The sequence below is a fragment of the Mastomys coucha genome, unplaced genomic scaffold (assembly GCF_008632895.1).
Source record: "Mastomys coucha isolate ucsf_1 unplaced genomic scaffold, UCSF_Mcou_1 pScaffold6, whole genome shotgun sequence".
Classification (NCBI taxonomy): Eukaryota; Metazoa; Chordata; class Mammalia; order Rodentia; family Muridae; genus Mastomys; species Mastomys coucha.
In genome coordinates, this window is record NW_022196912.1 from 66280653 (window position 1) to 66302337 (window position 21685).

The 21685-nt window shown below is 38.3% G+C and overlaps 1 protein-coding gene and 1 long non-coding RNA gene across 5 annotated transcripts in view; one reads left to right on the forward strand and one right to left on the reverse strand.

The window, feature by feature from the left end:
* The window catches only part of Scfd1 (sec1 family domain containing 1), a 69818-nt gene that overhangs the window by 8856 nt on the left and 39277 nt on the right, over positions 1-21685 (forward strand). For 2 of the 3 annotated variants that reach the window (XM_031356970.1, XM_031356969.1), the window contains exons 4-10: positions 1699-1789; positions 2739-2861; positions 4424-4511; positions 5962-6051; positions 8704-8759; positions 9534-9619; positions 11481-11580. In XM_031356970.1, coding sequence (XP_031212830.1) covers positions 1699-1789; positions 2739-2861; positions 4424-4511; positions 5962-6051; positions 8704-8759; positions 9534-9619; positions 11481-11580 — 634 coding nt within the window. Of the gene's footprint in view, positions 1-1698; positions 1790-2351; positions 2467-2738; positions 2862-4423; positions 4512-5961; positions 6052-8703; positions 8760-9533; positions 9620-11480; positions 11581-21685 lie in introns of those variants that run through there. The other variant, XM_031356971.1, reaches the window with a different exon arrangement.
* On the reverse strand, positions 803-20838 carry LOC116080579. Of its 2 annotated transcripts, XR_004114487.1 has the most exons (5): positions 20793-20838; positions 15702-15853; positions 15271-15409; positions 7290-7461; positions 803-1010 (listed from the first exon to the last, which is right to left on the reverse strand). It is a non-coding gene; the product is annotated as an uncharacterized LOC116080579 (long non-coding RNA). The 2 variants fall into 2 exon arrangements; XR_004114486.1 differs by lacking the exon at positions 7290-7461.

Here is a 21685-nt window from a genome sequence, read left to right on the forward strand (position 1 = left end):
AAATATTTTTTCATTTTCCAATAGATGTGGTTGATCTTTGAAGAAAAAGAATTAGTGTTCTTTGGTACTCTTCAATCTCTAAAAGGATTTTGTCTAACTTAAATATACTTTAAAAAAATCTAAATTAGTTTATCAGTAACATGAGCATGTTAAGTGACTACGTGAAAAATGGCCTTCATTCTTTGCTATCTTGACTCCTAAGCATGCAACCTCTTTATGTTACCAGAGAACAAACTATAGCATAGAAAATTAATAATAGAAAACTTTGATTGCCACATAGTTGGACAACTTGTTGATGGCAGAGCTGTGGCCATGCTGTCTATCTTATGGCTCAGTGGCAGTGACAACAAGTACAGTTGAGATCTAATTCCATACTGGCTTCACAGAAACAAGACAGACTGCCAGCTTGCAAGTAGAAGAAGCAGAACACTACTGTCACTAGATGGAAATGTTGTATAGCAGTGGAAGATCCCTGACTACCTTGCCTCTGCCTGATAAACTTTATCAGAAAATTTAGCCTCTGCAACAACCTAGTTTAGACCACTTTGAAGGAAGAAACTACTGGTTTCTAGAAATGCAGTTATACCATGTAGGTGGTTGGACAGAGAGCAACAGCCTATGGCTGCCATCACATACCTCTCATTGTGGGTAGTGACATCTCAATAGACAGGAGGTTATTACTAAATGTATCACAACCAGCAGCATGAGCCCCTGTCATTCCTGTTGATTACAGGCATGACTGAAGAGTTCTATACCTAGAGTGCTAGCCATATTTCATATCATAAGCATCATAACCAATACATTGCTATGACAAACAGATTTTATGGTGAAATGGAGATAATTAAATGAAATTATTCCCCGAATCACCAAGAGAAGACGTGAGCATGTCATGTTTAAGATTATCCGATGATCTCCTTCCTGTGCGTTCAGTTAGGAAGCAGCAGACTGATCAAGATAGGGTCGGGGATGGAGCTCAGCTGTACAAATGCGTGCTTTCCATCCACAGCATCCTGCAGAAAGTAGAGCAACAGAAGGGCTTAAACACCAGGCTGTAAGGGAGTTCCATTTACTTAACATTTCTAAATGCCGCCTACTCCATGTGTGCTTCAATCCTTACATTCCACAGGGCCAGCCCTGCTTTCCTGGTTTTTGTCCACCACCCTCTCCATTTATTTCTATGAACGTTGATGTTGACTTTGAATGTATAGTTGTTTTTCAAGGAGGGTAGTGGTAGAAGAGAATGTCTGGCCATAGGCAATACTAAAAACCTTAAAAATGGGGAGGAAATGAAAATAAAAAGAAACAATCTTACAAATAGATATGACAAATGCCAATGGTGTGGGTTTTGCATTGTTTTTCATCTTTCTAAGGTAAAGAGCAGGTTAACTAAGTGGCTAATAGCAATAGGAGTGTTAGAGCACTAGCCACTGGGCTATAGACTTGTAGTTTGAGAACTATTCTTTTTCACTGTCTCTTTTTTTTTTTTTCCCCAAGACAGGGTTTCTCTGTGTAGCTCTGGTTATCCTGGAACTCACTCTGTAGACCAGGCTGGCCTCGAACTCAGAAATCCGCCTGCCTCTGCCTCCACCTCCCAAGTGCTGGGATTAAAGGCGTGTGCCACCACCGCCAGGCTTACACTGTCTCTTTTTAAAAGCACCTGAGGAGGAGAAATGAGTTGTTGTTCTTTCTGTTTTCCAGCCTTTTGCACTCGGACCGAGATCCGATTCCAGATGTTCCTGCAGTGTACTTTGTGATGCCAACCGAAGAAAATATCGACAGACTGTGCCAGGTGATAAATGGATTTTTATCTGGAACTTAAAATTACCTGATTGTTTGAATATCAAGGCAGACTTTTTCCTTTAAAAAAAACAAACAAACCATAGATGCCCATTATGGAGAATCATAAATTCCTTTACCAGCTTACACTTTGAATTTTGATGCTATCTTTTAGTTTTAGTAGAGTAGATTTCTAATTTTTGTCTGGAGAAGCATTATATCAGTAAATTCTAACTCTGGCATAGTGGAGCCTACCTCTAATCCCAGCACTCAGGGTTGATGCAAGAGGATTGTTGCTTGAAGACCTTGGCTACATGACAAATTTTGAGGCCCAAGGGTGCTGCATTGTTAAAGCATATCTCAAAACAACAGTAACAGATTTGAAAATAACCAAGGGTCTCATGTAGCCCAGGCTGGCCTTGACCTCACCATGTAGCTAAAGGTGACCTTGAGCCCCTGACCCCTGCTGCCTCCACCACTGGCTGCACTCTCCTCTATCCACTGTTAAGTTGGGTTGTCGTTTTAATCATTGAGTTATTGGCATACTTGTTAGTTTTCTTTCTTTTTTGAAACAGGGACTCACAGCCTCCAAATTGTAATCCTTTTCCTTTGCTACCTGATGCTAGGATCAAAGGCATGCACCATCAAGTCCAGCATCTTAGAGTTCTTTGTGTGCTAGGCACTTCTCAGGTATATGATAGTATTTTCATACATTCTATAGACAGCCAGTTCGTGCTTCTGATATCCTATTTACGAAACACCCCAAGTCCATGTTTTCTTTTATAAGTTTTATGGTTCTGGCTCTGTCATTACTTTGTTCTTATAGAGTACATTTTTGTCATTTATATATCCCATCTTATAAATGTATGTCACATGCTCCAAAGCCTAGCTTTTAGTTTTAAGAGCTTTTTTTCATGGGCATCCTTTCTACTGTACAAGTTAAACATTGATTATATTTATAGGATCTTCGAAATCAGCTCTATGAATCCTATTATTTGAATTTTATTTCTGCGATTTCAAGAAGTAAACTGGAAGACATTGCAAATGCAGCATTGGCCGCTAGTGCAGTCTCACAAGTTGCCAAGGTAAGAGGTACTTGATCTAGAGCATTGCTAGTATAAAACTCAACAGTGTCTGAAAGCTCCCAGTTGTTTACATCTCACCAAAACAACCTATGAAGTTAGACATTCTCCTTGGAAACACGGTCATTTATTGTCTTTAACTTCAGATAGGAAAAGTAAGGCAGACTAGACGAATTTACAACTTGATGACTTGTGAGACAGATCAAAGTAGGTTTATTTCTAGTATATTTATTTCAGGCTGAGAGTCATGGGATCCTTGTAGCTCTTTCTAGAAATAATTTGAAAGTTTGTTATAAATTATTTGTGATCATATTGACATTACTTTATCTGTTCTCACTACAGTAAGTTACTGGATTTTCCGGATCTTTTTATTTAGGAAAGCAGGTCTAAAGAGACCACAGAGTATATAAGGATAAAAATGTACAACAGGGCAACACTTCAGCTACAGACAGTCTCAGAGAAATCCCAGCTTTACCCTGTGTTGTGTGTGTTTCTAGAATTTTGAGAGGACCCCAATTGTTGCAGTGACTGTATAGACAGGAAAGATGAAGTGTGCATTTGCACATACCCTCACTGCGTCTTAGATATAGCCCATTGCTACTTGTAAGGAGCTTTTAAGGCTTCTTCATATGTGTTGTGAATTAGAGAATCTCATTTCACACAAGCATAGAAACTGTTTTCAGTTTGTTGAACTAAACTTAATATTGCTCAGATAGTTTTTTTTTTAGAATACTTTTAAATTTTTACTTATGTGTATATGTGTATGTATGTACACATGTTGGGGTCAGAGGAGGGTGTCAGATTCCCTGGAGCTGGATTTACGAGCAGCTGTGAGCATGTACACCACCTGATGTGGGTGTTGGAAAACTAATTCTGGTTAAACAGTTTTCTTCTGGGAAAACAATTTGGCCTCTGATCCACTCTGCCTGTCCAACCCCTGGTAGTGTTATAAAATTTGTACTTATAAATTTATAAATGTCATGGTGTAGAAATAGCTACTGTGTGGCTGTTAACATGAGGTTACAGAGTAGAGACCTGTAAATTATAGTTTTCCTTCAAAGGGATGTCCATTCACATCACAGCCACAATTTTACTTTCTGTATCTGTTTCAATTTTGTTTTCTGAAAATATCACTTTTTGGATTGCCCCAAATTTGTTTTCATTGTTTTAAAAATATTTTTTGTTTTTGTTTTTATTATTCTTAATCTCCTTTTTAAAAGATGCATATTTTTATTTATGTGTCTGTGTATATGAATGTATGCCACATGTGTAGGCGCAAGTGGAGGCCAGAAGAAGGCTGGAGTTATAGATTTGTAATCTACCACACATGGGTGCTTGGCACTAAACCCAGGATCTCTTGGTGAGCAAGCAAACACTCTTAACCACTGAGCTATTTCTCCAGCTCCTGTTTTTAACTCTTTATATAGGTAGGCATCCTGCTTCTTGGTATAATTTTTAATTTTTATTTATATTTAATTATAATTTCCCTATTTTTGCCATTTGGTGATTCAGCCAAACTAAGTTTTTACTATATTGTAAAATTGTTTTTGTTTGTTTGTTTCTAGGTTTTTGACCAGTATCTCAATTTTATTACTTTGGAAGAGGACATGTTTGTATTATGTAATCAAAATAAGGAGCTTGTTTCATATCGTGGTATGTAAAAACATACAAGTCATTGTAATATTTGACAAAATATATAGCAGTGTATATTAAAGTACACAAAACACAAGCTTCAGATTAAATTATGTCACAGGTAAATAAGACGTAATAAGTTTGGTTTGTAATTCAGTTAAGTGCAAGCTTGCACAAGTGATGCACTCATATTAAGACAGTGTCTCCATGCAAGACAGTTCATTATATGTTACCCTGACCTTAGACAAAAGTAACATACTTTACTTCTGTATTGATTTAAATTCTGCTCCAGATTGTGAGCTTCTGAGAAAAGACAATATTCTCTTGGCTTCATTGAAATCTCTAATACATTTCCTTACTGAAATTAGAGAAAAAAATTTGTTTAGGAGACATGGTCTTGTTTGCAGCCTAAGCTAGCTTCAAACTTGGGATCCTCCTGCCTTTCAAAGGCTTTCAGATATCAACACTGTTATCCTTGGCTCAACTGAGGATGTCAGTTGTTATTCACAAAAGTCTGTTTACAGTTTGTTGATTTTTCAGACTAATTAGCACTTAACCTTGTGTTTGAAAACCTAGCTTCCCATAAGCCTTTAAACTTAGAAATTTTAATTATAAATCTGATAAAAATGAAAACAAGCACCTTTAATTTTTTTCTTGGCCGATTATATTGACCCAGCTAGTCTCTTGTCAGTCCTGCTCATCCAGCTGAGCTAGAACTCTGTTAAGTTCCGTCAGGCACTTACCATTGCATTTATAAATTTGGTTCATTCTTTTTCTGTTAAAAGCGATTCATCCAGTCCAGGCAAATTTATAAGCCTGTTAAGCAAAACTGCCAGATGTTAAGTAATTTAAAAATAACTAAACGTATAAAAATAGGAAGTTCCTTAAGCATTCAAATACTTACACAGTGACCCTTGGGGTAACATTTGCATTCCTGTCTTTATACTTCTACCTTTTAATGGATTGATGGCGTATTTCCCCAGTAAGGTAAGCACACATCTTGTCTCAGTCACACGGAGGTCATTTGAGACAAGGAACCCTGGTGTCAGCAGCTGATGAACAGTGTGCAGCTGCCAAGGTCGCTGCCTGTTCATAGACCAGGGCTGCACTTCTGGAGAGATGGTACTCATGCCAGATGATTGACAGAATGACCCAGAGCTGATGTTCATCAAGAGTTTTCCGTGCTGCCTGTTTCATCTGGCCTGACTGGATGACAGTCAGTAACACCTCAGTGACAGCGTATTTTCTAGATTAGGTACTGCCTGGTAAAATTATTGTTTTTATCTTCTCTGTTTGGATATACTTTCCTTAGCTACTTTGATATATCCAGTTAGTTTTATGCTTTCCTCATATGCTGATCATGTTATATATTGGTTTTGTAATTTAGGTTGGTATCTACATATTATATGTATATATGCAAGGTTAATAAAGATGTAAATTTTGATTGCTTATTTTTTCCTCTTTATCTTAGCCATCAATAGGCCAGATATCACAGACACAGAGATGGAGACAGTTATGGACACTATTGTTGACAGCCTCTTCTGCTTTTTTGTTACGTTAGGTAAGCTTTTAAATCTATCTGTTTCTTCAAAGAAACTAATTACTTAACAATTCATTTTGACATGCTACACACTCTAATTTTTTTTTAAAGACAGGGTCTTACTGGCTGGCCTTGAACTCACAGAGATGAGCCTGCCTCTGCCTCCCAAAAGCTGAGGTTAAAGGTATGCGCTGTGATATCTGGCTACAGTATTATTTTAACCTGTCTGAATATAGAGAGGTTTTCTAAAGTTGAGAGAAAGCGTGCATTCTATAATAGTAAAATAAAATAATCGCAGTAACAACACAGAGCTATTCCATGTGAGATTTGTCTTTTGAGGTGAATTCTCATGAGCTCAGGCTAGCCTCCCAAGTGCTGAGATGACAGATGCACATCACCATACCCAGCTTAGTAGACCTTTTGAGTTAACTCCTTAGATATCATGGATACTTTCAGCTCCTTAACGTACTGTCTAAGTGGTTTGTTGATGATTCCAGCCTGTTGTTGACTAGCTGTTTTTAGTTTCTATCATAAAAGCTTTAAAACATACTTCTAAGTAGAAAGGTCTGTGCATGGTAGTTTTTAAGGCAAGTGCAAGAGCTCCCAGAAAACATTGGACTTAATGTAAAATAGTAAACTGGATCATCTCTTCACGTTTAACTTTTCACTGAATTAGCTGTAGTTATTTCTATTACATTGAATTTACTATCTAATATATGATTTTATACTTTAGTCATAGATTTTTACAGAAAAGTGATTGCAATTTAGATTTTATACATACCTAAAACCTCTTGATTAAGATAACCCTCACAGATTAATAAACTCTACTAATGATTATTAATAAATGCAGGGCAGTGGTAATGCATGCCTTTAATCCCAGCACTTGGGGAGGCAGAGGCAGGCAGATTTCTGAGTTCGAGGCCAGCCTGGTCTACAGAGTGAGTTCCAGGACAGCCAGGGTTACACAGAGAAACCCTATTTCGAAAAACCAAAATAATTAAATAAATAAACAAACAAATAAATATTAATAAATTCACAAGTAGAAATAAAAGAGAAACCATTTGAGCTATATATATGGGACTTAGATATATGAGGAGAATTTGTACAAATTCTTGGGTTCCTCCCTTTTAGAAATTCCTTCCCCAGTTTTATATCCTAGCCCCAAACTCAGACCTTTGATTTCTGACCCAGTAGGTCCCCTTATTTTCTGTATGTTATTTCTCTGTTGCCACGTGTCTCCATTTCTTCAAGAGTCTTACCTCCATTTAGTTTTTTGCCTGTGTTCTCACTGCCCTCCAGTGGACTCGGGTGTTGGTTGGCTGATGGGCTGACCCCACCAGGGCTGTACTAGGTAAGCACTGTAGTGCAGTGCTGCATCTCCAGCCTTTGTGTTTGTTATCTTCATTACTAAGAACATTGCAGGTATATAACCTGTAGTCATAAACAGAAGTGTTACCCTTTTGTCTGCTGTCCTATACTCTCCTGCCTTTTACCTGTCCTTATGCTTATGGCATGCATGAGAGTTGTTACTGTTACTAGCAGAAGTCATAGTCAAACAGTAAATTAGAACAGAGATGTACAAAGAAAAATACCCAGTGTTTTCCTTACATATACTACAACAGTAGGTAGAAAACAGTCTGATGATGTCATCGGCTTGTTGTTGTTGCTGTTGGTTTTCAGAGTCAGGGTCTTCCTGTGTACCTTGAGCTCATCTTGAATCTCCGTCATCCCAACCTGCTTCTGAGTGCTGGGATCACAGCCCACTTGCCCGGATGACTGTCTAAGTCTGTGTGTTTTCCCTTTTGCTATTTTTAGTTGGGGATGATTCTTTTGAGGTACAGGATCTCATATATAGCACAGCCTAGCTGGTCTTGAACTCTTTGAGTTTCTTATCTCAACTTTCCCAGGGGCTGGGATTATAGATGTTTGCCATCATACCTAGAATTTATACATTTCAAGCATCATTTGAGCTTTTAAAAACAAGCATGCATAATGTAGGCCATCAGAAGGCTTTTAAAAATTAATAGTATTGTACATTTTCACTTGAGACTAAGTCTGCTTTCCTCTGGAAAAGCAAGTGCTGCAATGCAGCATGACAACAGTCAATAGTCATTAACAAACATTCATTAACAACTCCACGCTGCTCTGTCTGAGGCTTTAGCCTTTGATAATTCATTTACTGCATCATAAAGAAATTAGGAGGTTCAGTGAGTTGATGTGATTGTGGAAAGAGACATGTTAGGATCACGCTGTTACCATTTAAGTTGGTGTTACAAAAGGATTACAGTCATTTACTGTTAAATTATTTTTTAAAGTAGTCACATACTGTTGTAGTCCTAAGCTCTTTTTAGTCTTTTTCATTTTGAACCAAATAAAGTAACTTCTGTGACTAGAGGGTAAAGTTATCCTTTGAACTACATGAGGAAGTCCGAATGCTGATCTAGTGCATCCCCTGAAAGTATTAGTCCCACTGATCAGCTCCATGTAAAAAGATTCCTGTCCTGGCTGTTTCTTGCTTAAGGAGAGAGAGGTTAGTTTCTGCAACCTTGTTTTCACTCTTGAGATGTTTAATCCTTTTGTGTCTAGCATGAAATTGTGTGTATCTTGACATCTGCTAAAGTGTACATTTTAACAAAGAGCTGAGGTCATTTCTAACACTTATTATTAAAATAGGTGCTGTTCCCATCATCCGATGCTCAAGAGGAACGGCCGCAGAAATGGTGGCAGTGGTGAGTTTTTGCCTCTGAGTACAAACACTGCTGTATGAATTGCACTCTCACAAGGGCATCAAGGACTCTGGCTACCGGTGTTGTATGTGAAGTACCAATGACAGAAACTTGGTTACTTTGGGATTAATGCCAGAATAGAAGGCCGTTTTTGTGAATGTCTCTGCAGTAAATTGTCGATTCCATGTGCTTGTCTTAATCTTCACTGCACTTTGTGATGTGCACTCTTACGTATTTTACACTTACCTTCCCCCAAAGTATTCCATATTGTTTTTATTAGCAAGTGCTTACTAACAACACACATTTTTAATAGTTGTGTTGAATTGAAGAGAATTTTCTTTAAAGATTAAAAAGGGGATTAGGGAAACCAAAGAATTGCTTTTTTAAAAAAGTGTTCATGGCACAGAAAGACAGTGTAATACACTGCTGTGTGGGCTTGGCTGCCTAAGTGAGCCCTGGTGGAGGCTGGCTCCCTCACAAGCTCCATCTCTGAGCTGAGTTTGCTGAACAAGCTTTCTTTATTTCAGTCATGCTTAAGAGAAGCTTTGTCATATTGCAAAGTGTTCATTACTAATACCAGGATTGAAACCCGTTTTTTAAATTGATTTTCTTAAATACAAGTTATAATGTTATTGAGATAATTAAAATGCTAAGGTATTTAGGTTTTAGAATTTCCACTTTGTAAAGAAAGTCCAGACTTCTTGATTATAAGACATTGAGTCACCTACATAACATTATAAGAAAGTATTAATAGTTCATCTAAAATTTGATTTTCAGAAACTAGATAAAAAACTCCGGGAAAATCTAAGAGATGCAAGAAACAGCCTTTTCACTGGTGATCCACTTGGAACTGGCCAATTCAGGTATTTTTTTGCCTCCTGAATACAAACATGAGTTAATGAGTTTTTGTTTTCTTTTCCTTGTATGATAAGAATACTTTTATCATAAGAGAACTATTTCTTACTTTTTGATCTGACATTAGAATCAAGGTTTTGACTTCAATTGAAGCATAGATAGATACCATATAGAAATGATCTTATTTTGATAGAGATGTTTCTATATGTTTCCACCTATGCAGTGCTTTCGTTTGCACGGCTTTCAAGGTTCCAAGCATTTCTTTTCAGCTATTATCAGTAATCTTGGTGATTGAGACACTGGTAACTTGCAAGCTATTTCTGTCAGTTAGCATAAGCAAGTAATGCCAAAGATACTGACTGCTCAGCTTCTGCTCAGTAGGAATATTAAAAACCCATGGATAGGTAGAGTGCGTTTTGATTTGTTTGTTTGTTTTCTTTTGTTTTTCTTTATATTTGTCTTATAACCCTGGCTATCCTAGAACTCACTCTGTAGACCAAGCTGGCCTTGAGAGTTGCCTGTCTCTGCTTCCCACGTGATGGGATTAAAAGCGTGTGCCACTACCATCTGGCCTGAATTTTAACTGTTTACAGAAGTAAAAACTATTGATATAAAGAAATAAACTTACCAAAATGTCTAAGAATTATTAAGAGGAGAGAGTTTTGCAAAGTTTGTGCAGCTCACGATGGCTTTGTGAGCTTAGTTATTTGGCCATACCAACTCTCGTCATCATATGTCCTCCTCTGCTTTCATTAATATTATTTCTCATTAAGTGGAAACATCAGTTCTCACTGATTGGTTTTCAAACCTTATCTAGTAGTCTCCTTTTTTACCATGCTGTACTGTGTACCCTAGGAACCAATAAAGGGATAAACTTTAAAAATTTGATCTAATCATAATATAACATTTTATCATAATTTATTGAATATTTTTCAAGTTATTTTAATTAGCAATGTGTTGGATAGGTGTTAAATATGTTTAAATCCAACCATAGACTAGTGGTTATCAACCATCTTGATTGTGCTGCCCACAGACATGCTGTTTCATAGTCTTAACCAAGTGTATGCTTCTTGAATCTAGTGGTGTGTATTGTAGCATATCTAAAAGCATCTGGTAATGCTAAACTTACTGTGCACAGGGCAGACCATAATGAGCAAATTACATAGCCTGAAATGTTAGTAGTGCTGTAGTTAAGAAACCCTGCCAGAAGCCGTCTTCCTCCCTTTCCACATACTCTGGGATAATAAAACTGTACTCGTAGTGACATTAGCACTGATATTTGCCCTTGAGTCAGTGACTTATGCCTGTGGGGTAAAGAGGTACTAATGTGGTCCTTGCACAGGAGGAGACCAGTACAGTTAATGTGACCAGTAGAGGAGACTTGTGAAATTGGCATGTACTGCGTAACAGCAGTGCCTCTAGAGGACATCACTAGCACTTGGTAACACCTGGCAAGCAGACTCTGTGCCTCCACTTTGCTCTTGACCTAAACTGCGTTGATGGAATCAAATAGTTCATGAAATGGCATACCCCCTGTCCACTAAGTGAGTAGTTACTGCTGTGGCAAGTGTCTTCATTTTTCATATCATAATGGCATAGAGGTTTTTGATGCCCTCCTTCCAAAGCTGCTTTCTTGAATTTGTGTTTATATTTGTAGGATAAACTGTAATTTTAGAGTATGAAACTATCAAACATTTGGATAAAATCTAGTTATAAGTATTGGTTCATGATTGTAACTGACTAGTCGAAATGTTATACAGCTTTAATATCAGCTGTTCATATCAAAATGATAACACTGCAAAGTACTAAAAAGTTTTAAATGTGTACATTGCTGTCAAGTTTATATAATGTTTTGATCTACATTTGTAGCTTCCAAAGGCCTTTATTAGTCCTTGTCGACAGAAACATTGACTTGGCAACACCTTTACACCATACATGGACATACCAAGCGCTGGTACATGATGTGCTGGTAAGACACTAAATCTTAGCACTTCTTATTGAAATGTGATAAATTGAGTAGTTACCTTAATTTTAAACTAACAGTGTGGCTATAGGCACAAAGTTAAGAGGAATAAAAGTGAAAGAACTATGGATAAAATAATAGTGATATAGGTACTTGAGAAGTTTATAGTTGTGAATTTATGATCTTTAAGTAAAGAGTAATTAGCAGCATTATTGGCAGTGATGGGAAGGAAGCAGTGGAGGAAAGAAGCAGCCATATTTTTTCATGCTAAGTAAGTAAAATTTAAAAATTGAAATCATTTCCCTTAGAGAGCAAAATTAATTTCTTCCTTTTCTCTAGGATTCAGATAACTTCATTTAATGATAAAAAGGAACAGTATTTTCATGTTATCTAATGTTTTCTGAAGCAATTTTAATTATATGCTTAAAAATGTATGTCTATGTTCATACTCACCAGCTAAATGTTTATTTTGTAGTGTATAGAAATAAAGCACAGCCCCAACCTTCAAAGGCAATGAAAAGAAAATATATGCCAAAATAATTTCTTTAAAAATACTAGTAACATCACAGTAGTCTCCATTTTATAGACAGAAAAACTGAGAAGCAAGAGAATTTTCCAAGCATAGTGGCTGATTTTAGTAATCCCAAGACTGGAAGCTGTGGCAGAAAGATGACCCTGAGGTTCTCTTAGCCTCAGGTGAGACCCTGCCTGAAAAAAGAGAGGTTAAACAATCTGAACCCAAAATATTGGCTCTAAAATAAGCATTCTAGTTGACCTACTTCCAAGACTATCTATCATATAGATAGATAGATATGATGAACAGGACTAAGATTTTAAAACCAGACAGACCTCACTTGTAAAATGCAGCCAACTGGGAACAGAATACTCTAAGTAGAAAGGTTTGGGTGTGTTTGAAGAATGGAACGGTAGCATACTAGCCACAGTGAGGTAGCATGGGAGTCAGGGAGAAGGTCAGTAGGACGTAGGAAGCAATATAGTACAGTACTTGGGCTCACACCACATGTCAAAACAGATTGAAATGAGTTTAAGGCAGAATGCAAAGAAAAACACTTCCTTTTTTTTCCTGCCTAGAGAGTTGGGAAAGGAGAGTGATTGCTGGAAGCATAATGTGAGGTCCAGAAAAATGAGAGAAATTACATTTTTGTGAACCAATGGGAATGATCAAGAAAACATTTAATGATACAGGAGATAAGACTACCCAGCAGGGAGCAACAGTGAGTCGTATAGATTGTAACATTAACATTTGGACCATTCTTTGTTGTGCGGGCCTCATGGACATGCTAAGATACTTGTCAGCATCCCTGACATTGATCAATCCTCAAAGTTTCTTTCCACCATGCCAAGTGTATCCTGGGGAAAAGAGGTAGAACAGGATAATATTTGCCTCTGATGGAGAGCAATTATTACTGACTAGTGAAGTGAGTTTCAACACTGGTGTAGGTCTAGGGAGGGGAAGGGTAAGCCAGTTTGGAGATAGCAAAAAGAAGACAGTCCCAGGTCCAGAGCTGTGTGAAGTTAAAGGAAAATTATCTCATGCTGAAAGCGGTAGGTAGCCCTTTAGAGTTCAATTAGAGAACAAAACCAAGATGTTTAGAGAGATATTCAAAATGGCTTTTCTCAATGACTGAGTTTCAGAGATTGTAACAGCAGGATTTTCAAATCTGAGTACAAATGGGAGATGAGATTTGGTGGCGGGGGAAAGATATACAGAATGGGCATGTTGAGCATCTTAGTCATGGCCTCTAGTCATGCTTTATTAGTAGCCCTCCAACTGTGTTGAGGGACCCAGGGGTCTAAGGGTCTGAGTAAAAGCATGCCATTTAGGGATCATCTCTCCTGTTTGTGGTGGTGTGGGAGCTATCTAGAGCACTGAGATATCTTGGGACCTTTTCCTTTCTTTTCCTTTCCTTTTCTTTCCTTTCCTTTCCTTTCCTTTCCTTTCCTTTCCTTTCCTTTCCTTTCTTCCTTCCTTTCTTTTTTCTTTCTTTTTTTTTTTGAGACAGTTTTTCTATGTAGTCCTGGCTACATAGAAAAAAGATACACCTCAAACTCAAAGATACACCTACCTCTGCTTAAAGGCATGTGCCACCACCACTGGGCTAGGATCCTATCTAATTGCTACACTTAAAGCATTATTGGGCTCCTTGACTCTCTTAGATGTAGGAAATTGAAGTATAAAATCCTGTACATATGGGAAGGAAGACATATATGTACATAATTTCAACAGAAAAGACTAATGCTGAGTCCTTGTCAGAAGACAGGAACATAGAACTGACCAAGGCTCACACTGGTCTCCTGTGATGAAGCAGAGTGAGGAATGGAAGTTTTTATGCTACTCAGTAGATGCACTCATCTCCCACTCTGTCAAGTTAGAACACACTCTATGTTGTTATTTAATTAGTAAAAGCTTAGGGCAAAACAAACATGGTGGCTCTCAAAGTCACTTTAGAGCTAGAGGCAGAGCGGAGTGAGTGAAGGCTGTTATTTTTCCTTTGATTCATCTTCATTTGATTGTTTGCAGCCTCACAGAGGTTGGTTATAATAACCACATGAGGTTTGGTGACCTTCTTCTGCTAGTTTTAATGCAGTTTTTAAATTTTTATTTGTTATTGAGTTTTTTTGGGACAGGTTCTCACATCATAGCCGAGGCTGATCGGCTCACCTCCCTGCAGCCCTCCTGCCGTTGCTGGAGATTATAACTGCCATTATTTCTTTTTTAAGCTCAAGGATGGTTTTATTAATTTAAAAAGAAAACCTCTGGGGATTGTGGGCTGTGCAAGCTTGATAGTGTGCAGAGAAGAATTGAGGAGCGGAAAGGACTAAAGCCCTGCTGTGAGAGTTGAGCTGTGGTGCCCCAGCCACATGATGGGAGCCCCATGGACCAGCACAAACTCCCCTGGGACCTGCTGGTGTCCGAAGACAGACAGAAAAGGACAAAAAGTCACAACTGAGGAAGATAAGGAAGACCCGGCAGAACCTAACAGAGCTTTAAGGAACCTTCCTTACTCATTTTTTTTTTAAAGCTACTTTGGAATTTTCAGTTTTCAGAAGTCTTCATAATTAATTCCCTTTGTCTCCACAAGATGGAGTAAAACACCTACTTTGGTAACAAGGTTGACTTTTGATTTTTGTTTTTTATATCATTTATGTTGGCCTGAAAAATCTAAACCATTGATAATTATTTCTATATTAGATCTTTGAAAGAACTATAATAATTGAGACAGCTTTTCTGGGTGTAAAATGGTTAGTTTTTAAACTTAAATATACTCTTCAGACAATAAAGTTTGCAACACCCTTCTCCGGTTTTGAGAATATAAGAACCAATAAATGATTAGACAGTCCAGGGCTTTCAGTGTGCCTCAGCCGTGGGCGGGCAGATGTGGCTGTCCACCAAGGGAGAATGCTTGCCCTTGGTCAGCAGTGGGCAGGCTTCAGCTTGGTAGCTTTTCTTTTACTGAGCTTTGTTCTCCAAATCTCAGAAGTCTCTCCTGTACCTTTTACCACTACTAGTAATTCCTGTGCTGTTTCCCTTCGTATCCTAATTGCTTAGTGACCATTTTCTATCCCTGTTTTGAGACATGGCCTTCCTGTGTAGCCCTGCTGGGGAACTTGCAGCAGTCCTCCTGCCTCGGCCTCCAGAGTGCTGGGACTACAGGATTGAACTGTCATGCTTACCTCATTATAGCCTTTGCTGTTGTTTTCTCCCTTTATTTCCTCTCCCCACTTGTCATCGTTGACCAAAGTTTTGTGGTTCTAAAGCAATACTTTACATCATCTGCCAATATATATTTGGATTTTTTTTCTAGTAGTCACACTAAAAAGAAAAAAAGGAGCAGATGAAACTTATTTTAATAAAATTTAAGAATCTAATAATGTGAATTTTAGCTCAACACACAATTTATAATAATATTTTATGTTCCTCCTTTATAAATGTGATTCTATTAATTCAGAGTGTTTTTATAATTAGATCCATAGCATAGATTCTATCCAGTTCACAGATCCTAGGGTTATGAGGAACTCTAAATAGAAGTGAACAAGCTTTCTAGAAACATTGCTAACACAGGATTCCTTGGGTTTTAAACTAAAATAAACTAGATCATGCTTACCGGTCTAATCAACATTCGCATCTTAGTTGGTTTAAAAATTTTTTAGTTCCTGTGGTATTTGTGCTTCTTGCCCCATCTGTATGGGGAGCTCTGTTCACATTCACACAGAGATTCAGGATGATGGAAACATCTCAGTCCATACTTTCATATCACTAGAGCAAAGAAAACATTGTGGGTTACATTTCATTTAAGGCACATTTCAAATAGAAACAGAATCAAAATACAGGGTTGTGGGTCAGTGGTAGAGTGTGCTTTTTAGAATGAGTGAGACCTTGGCTTTACTTCCTAGTACCACAGCGTTCTCATGATGCCCGTAGCAATCATTCAGCTTCCCTGAATTCTCCCTAAGATCTTATGCGTATAGACTTGATGTGGATGGGAATGTCTCAGTGGGTAAAGTGCTTGCTGCACAAGTGTAAAGGCCTGAGTCTAGATTCCCAACACCCACATGAAAGCCAGGCATGGCTGTATGCATGTTACCCCGGCGCTCAGAGCTAGGGACGACGAATCCAGGGGTTTCTTATTTCCATGTTTTGGTCATAGAAATTGGGTCATATTTTTCTAAAGACTACCCTACTTTCTGCATGTGGCTGATTGATTGTGCTGGTGGTACAATTTCCCGTGTTTCCTTGTTCCACAATGTCCTGTATAATTGATGGAGGTAGACGTTTGATTTGCTTCAGCGTGTTAAGTCCACTTCATAACGGTGTTGGATAGTTTCTGCTTTATGGCATTGTCAGAAATAATAATGTTTGTCAGAGCTATAGTGATGAGGCTGATGAGTAGATTAAATCTGTAGCCATGTTCTGCCCATTGCAAAGTTCTCTTGCCTCTTTTCTTACTGACATTGGTGATGGTTGTACAAGTTATATGAATTGCTGATGGCAAGTGGAGACTGTATAATGCAGAGACTGTATAATGCTAGCATTCCATCTGTATCTCTTGCAGCTGATATGCCTAAATAAATAAATCCCCTTACCAACTACTTAATATAAATGTTTAGTTATTTGTTTACTTGCCAGTTTGAAGAGTGAATTCATGCCTTAGCAATCTGCAAAACAGTTAACAGTGGTAGTTGTTTGGCTTTATAAAATAATGGATTTTTATATTTGAGATAATATCAAATAATTATAGTCATCCATTTCGATAGTCACATTATGACATCTTTGTTCTGTCACATTGGCCAGAGGATTTTCGATAGCTCGCTTGTTTTCAGTCATCAGCACTTTTTCCCTGGTTCATTATGGCCGTTTTGCTCAAGCCTAGAAGCAGTAGTTTCTCCAGAAGCCGTGACTCCTTTGGGTGACAAACTGCACTTACAGAGTGCAGTGGGCTGGGTCTGTTACTTCTACTGTTACTTCTTTGTTTGTATATATTTTCAGTAGAGACATCACATCTTATAGTGTTCCTCATTTTCTGAGAGTAAAAAATGTATTTTGTTATGACTTACTGTAGTAATATAGAAAAATGTAACATTACATTAGGCAACCATTGGTTTTGTGTAAATTTAAAAGCATCAGTGTAACCTAATTTTTCATTTCATTTTTGTGTGTTATAATCCTTGTTTGGCTTGAGTTTTATATGACAGTTTGATTTGAGCCAAAGAAGCCTTTTACAGCTAATTGTAAAACAAATTATTTGGATTTAAGTTATAAAACAACTTAAAATCTGAGAAACAACATAATAATAACTTAAGTTGTTAAATAACAACATCCCTACATGCTGATATTTTCTCCACTTATTCAAGAGAAGATTGTGATTATAGATACAGATTTATATCTAAAAGCTTACCTCTCTAATATGGATATGTTTATTCTGAAGTGATGTAAGGCATTTGGACCCTACTGTGTAACTTCAGGTTCCCCTCCCATGCTGTGCGTAACTTTTGCTACCCTGCACTCTAAGCTTCAGAACTGTGCTTCCAGCCCTCCTGCCCAGAGAATACTGGATCTGCAGATGAAAAACACAGACACACATAGTTGTTCAGTTTCAGCTTGCCTTATTGGTTCAACTGCTGGGTGCCTCCAATCTACCATGGCTAGCGTGCCCTTCACTCAGTATTCTAAATCTGCATTCAACTTTACTTGCTCAACCACCTTCAGTCCCAGGTCAACACTCCCACCCTCCCAAGTGTAGTAGAAGCAGCCTGTGGTCATTCTGCCTGAGATCTCACATAGCTGCTTGGCTTTTCACCCTCCCAAGCATGGTGAATGAACTCTCCTCTCTTCTCTCCTTGCATCTGCCAGCTGGCCTGCAGGAACCTGAAAAGCCTGCCTATTCCTTCTGCCTAGGAAGTGGCCTGTGGCATCTTTACTGACAGATAAAGAACCAATTAGGGAATAGGACCTTAGTATCAGAACCACCCCTACATGCCAGCTTGTGGGCTCTTACCAAGCTCTGTAGGTATCGTGCTTCTTGAGATAGAAGACTGCTTAATATTTGTGCATAATTGAGTTCGCAGAAACAGAGTGCAGTGCCTCAACACTTTCCTGGCTGTTGTTAAAGGCATTGTCTCCCCAGGTCACATAGCTGACCTGCAGCTGCCTCTGGGGTATCCGCAACTGCACAAATGTGCAAACTGCCTTTTGCTTAGAACTTAGTGTCTAAAACTTACCCTCATTAGAATTAGTTTTGGGAAAGACCTTTGAAGATCTTGGGTTTTTTTAGATAATGCTTTAATTTATCAAAAAATAGGGGGAAGCTGTTGTAGATGTTGCCATCTGACTGAAAACCTGATATGTTTGCCTATTGATTTATTTTTATAGAAATCTCTACTCTTTTCACTGCGTTTGGGGGAAAAAAGACAAATTTAGTCTTTATTTAAGTAATAAATCTTATCTGAAAGAAATAATTATGATTTGCAGGATGCTTGCCAACACTGGATCAAATTATCCCACTGTTTCCTGTTCCTTTCTCACTGATGATGGTACTGCAGACCTCACGCTCCTTAACTCTCAGATGAGCTTTGCTCTAGAAGAGTTGAGTTCCTAGGGTGGTACGACAGGGCCGTGCATTTCTTCTGTCCTGAATGGGCAGGGCCAGGACAGGAGCAGATCCTTGAGAGATGCCAGAACTCATAGGTGGTGCCTCGCATGCCTGTGTTGTGTCTACTTCCACCATTACTCAGAAGCTGGTGTTTTCACTTCCTGTGTGTATTTTTTTATCATTGGTTAATATAAGGATCACATGGTGGGAGCTACTGTCGTTAGTATGAAAACGTTGGTTATTGACCCTTTACTTTTGGCTCCTCAAGTACATATTCAATAAACTAGCTGTTCAGTGATTACCGTAACAGCATATGAAATTAAAAAGGTTATAAATTCTTGCCCGAATGAGAATTTTTTTATATTCTGCTTTGCTTTGTCATGTATGAATATACACACATCTTAGGTCAGAGTAAGTAGGTGCCATCTGCTATTCCAAGTAATCTTGTTCACTCACATTAGCTGCTTTTGGCTGTACAGGTAGATTTGCCTTAGCCTATGGGAGGAGAACAAGATTGCTGAAGGCAGTGTTTTTAGCACTTCCCTGTGGGCTTTATTTGGATCTGGTCACTTGAGCACCATTGTCCATCCTTTCCATCTGTCAGTGGCAACAGTGTAACTTCTACTGTGTTATAAACCATTTGTGTTGTTTTTTATTGATGTCTAAATGTTGTTTCTTTTATATGGTTGAGCAGAGCACAAATTGTTCTGGCTTCCCAGTTTTTGAGATCAAAATTAACTTTTGTATTTGTCTTGCTATTATATAAACAGTGGGGATGTTCTTTCTGCTATTATGTTATTTTCTCAGAACTCTTGGCATCTTTCATTCCTTGGTGGTTTGTGTTTTGAGTACTCTGTCAATACTCAGTAATAATATGCTCTCCTATTTATAGAGCAGCACTTTCCTACCAAGTTACTTGTGTTTGAATGGGATGTGTCATCACCATGGAAATAGTACTTCACTAGTTAGGAAAACCTAGTTGTTTAAAGATGTTTCCCTTCTGTGTCTTTTGTTTTCATAGGTAACTTTGAAAAGCCAGGCTTCTCAGACACAACTCTCAGTGTCTATTCACTGTTTAAAGTGCTTTCATGGTTGTGCTATTTTTTTTACTTTACTCCTGTATGGATGACTTTTTTGCAAAGTGTAGATTAGATGTTAAAATGGGATATTGAGAAGTAGCTAAACCAGTCACTAGTATACTTGAACTGTGATGCAGAGATTTTAGAAATATATTAGAGGTTAAATATTCTTTTGGGTGGTTGTTTTTTGAGACAAGGTTTCTATGTATAGCCCTAGCTTTTCTAGAACTCATAGATTAGGCTAGCCTTGAACTCAAAAAAATCCACCTGCCTCTGCTTTCTGAGTGCTAGGATTAAAGGCATGCGCCACCACACTCGGCCAACAGTTTATTCTTCTTTGTCACACTGGACATTTACTGTCACTCTCGCTAGCCTTTATCTATGCTAAAGAATTTGATTCCGAGTAGCTGTGCTGTGTGGCAAAGCTGGCACAATACTTGTGCACAGAGCCTCCAGAGAACTAGAATCTCATCCTGTTTCTGCCACTTTCTATAGATCCTTGGGCACCAAAGTCAACCCTTTATGGTTTGTTCATTTCTCCTTTGAAATGCAAGTTGTATTAATTTTTCTAACTGTTATGATAAGGATAACTAATGCATGCAGTCCCAAGAATAGTGCTTTCTCCACACCAGCAGCCTCTTGAGTGGTAATGGACTTCATGCAGCAGTAAGAGAAGGATGCTTCATTGATTGTGACTCATTTGAGAGAAAATAGACATGCTTCTCTAGTCTAGCAGTTTAGGCATCTGTCTATCTCATACTTTTTTTAATATTAGAAAAGAAATGATGCTTCAATAAACTGTGATAAAGGAACAGTTTATAAAAGTGAGAAAGTATGCTCTTAAGGATCTGAAGTCAACAATGCTGACCTTGCTTTTATCTAGAATGACTAAATCGTTCTAGGTCTACTTAATTTTCTTAAACCTAGAAAAACCATTAATACCTGCCTTAGGGTTTTATTGCTGTGAACAGACACTATGACCAAGGCAACTCTTACAAAGGACAACATTTAATTGGGGCTGGCTTACAGGTTCAGAGGGTCAGTCCATTATCATCAAGGTAAGAGCATGGCAGCATCCAGGCAGGCATGGTGCAGGAGGAGCTGAGAGTTCAACATCTTCATCTGAAGGCTGCTAGTGAAAGATTGGCTTCCAGGCAGCTAGGATGAGGGTCTTATAGCCCACACCCACAGTGACACACCTACTCAACAGGGCCACACCTTCTAATCATGCCACTCCCTGGGCTGAACCAAGATGATTGCATCATAGTTACACCTGATAATTTCTCATTCTTGCTCAGCATTCTGTTTATCACCATCAAACAGCCATGTTTTTCTTATTCTCTCATCTCATCTGGCCTAAGGGAAGGATTTATTTGCCTCGTGGTCTGAGGGGATAAGATGAAGAGTACTTTTAGGCAGGAAGGGTGACAGGACCAGCTCTGGTCAGGACCTTTGCTTGCTGCATCATGTCAGCATTTAGGAAACAGAAGGAACTGCAGCTGTGACCCCAGGCGGATCCACTTCCTTCAGCATCTTATCCTTATCCCCAAAATGTTTTACACCACTAGCTGGGGAGCAAGCATTCAGGCATGCAAACTTGTGGGGAACATTTTACATCAAACCATGGTTTATCTCTTATCTCACTATTCTTGAAGAAAGTTGATCCTAAAGGGTGAAAGAAATCACGGGCATAGTGTAAAAGGGGGAAGAAAGAAGAGAAGAGGTTTACTTTGTTTTTACCTGTTCTTTGTGTTTGGATTTTGAGAAAGGAAAAACAAAATAAAACAAAACAAAGCAGTTAAATTATGCCTCAGCCTCACATGAGTAAAATTAGCCAAGCAGATACGTAGCCACTGCTAGTCTGACCCACGCTTAGAATTTATGTGAACAGAGATGCTGTTAGTCCTGTATTTTAATCTT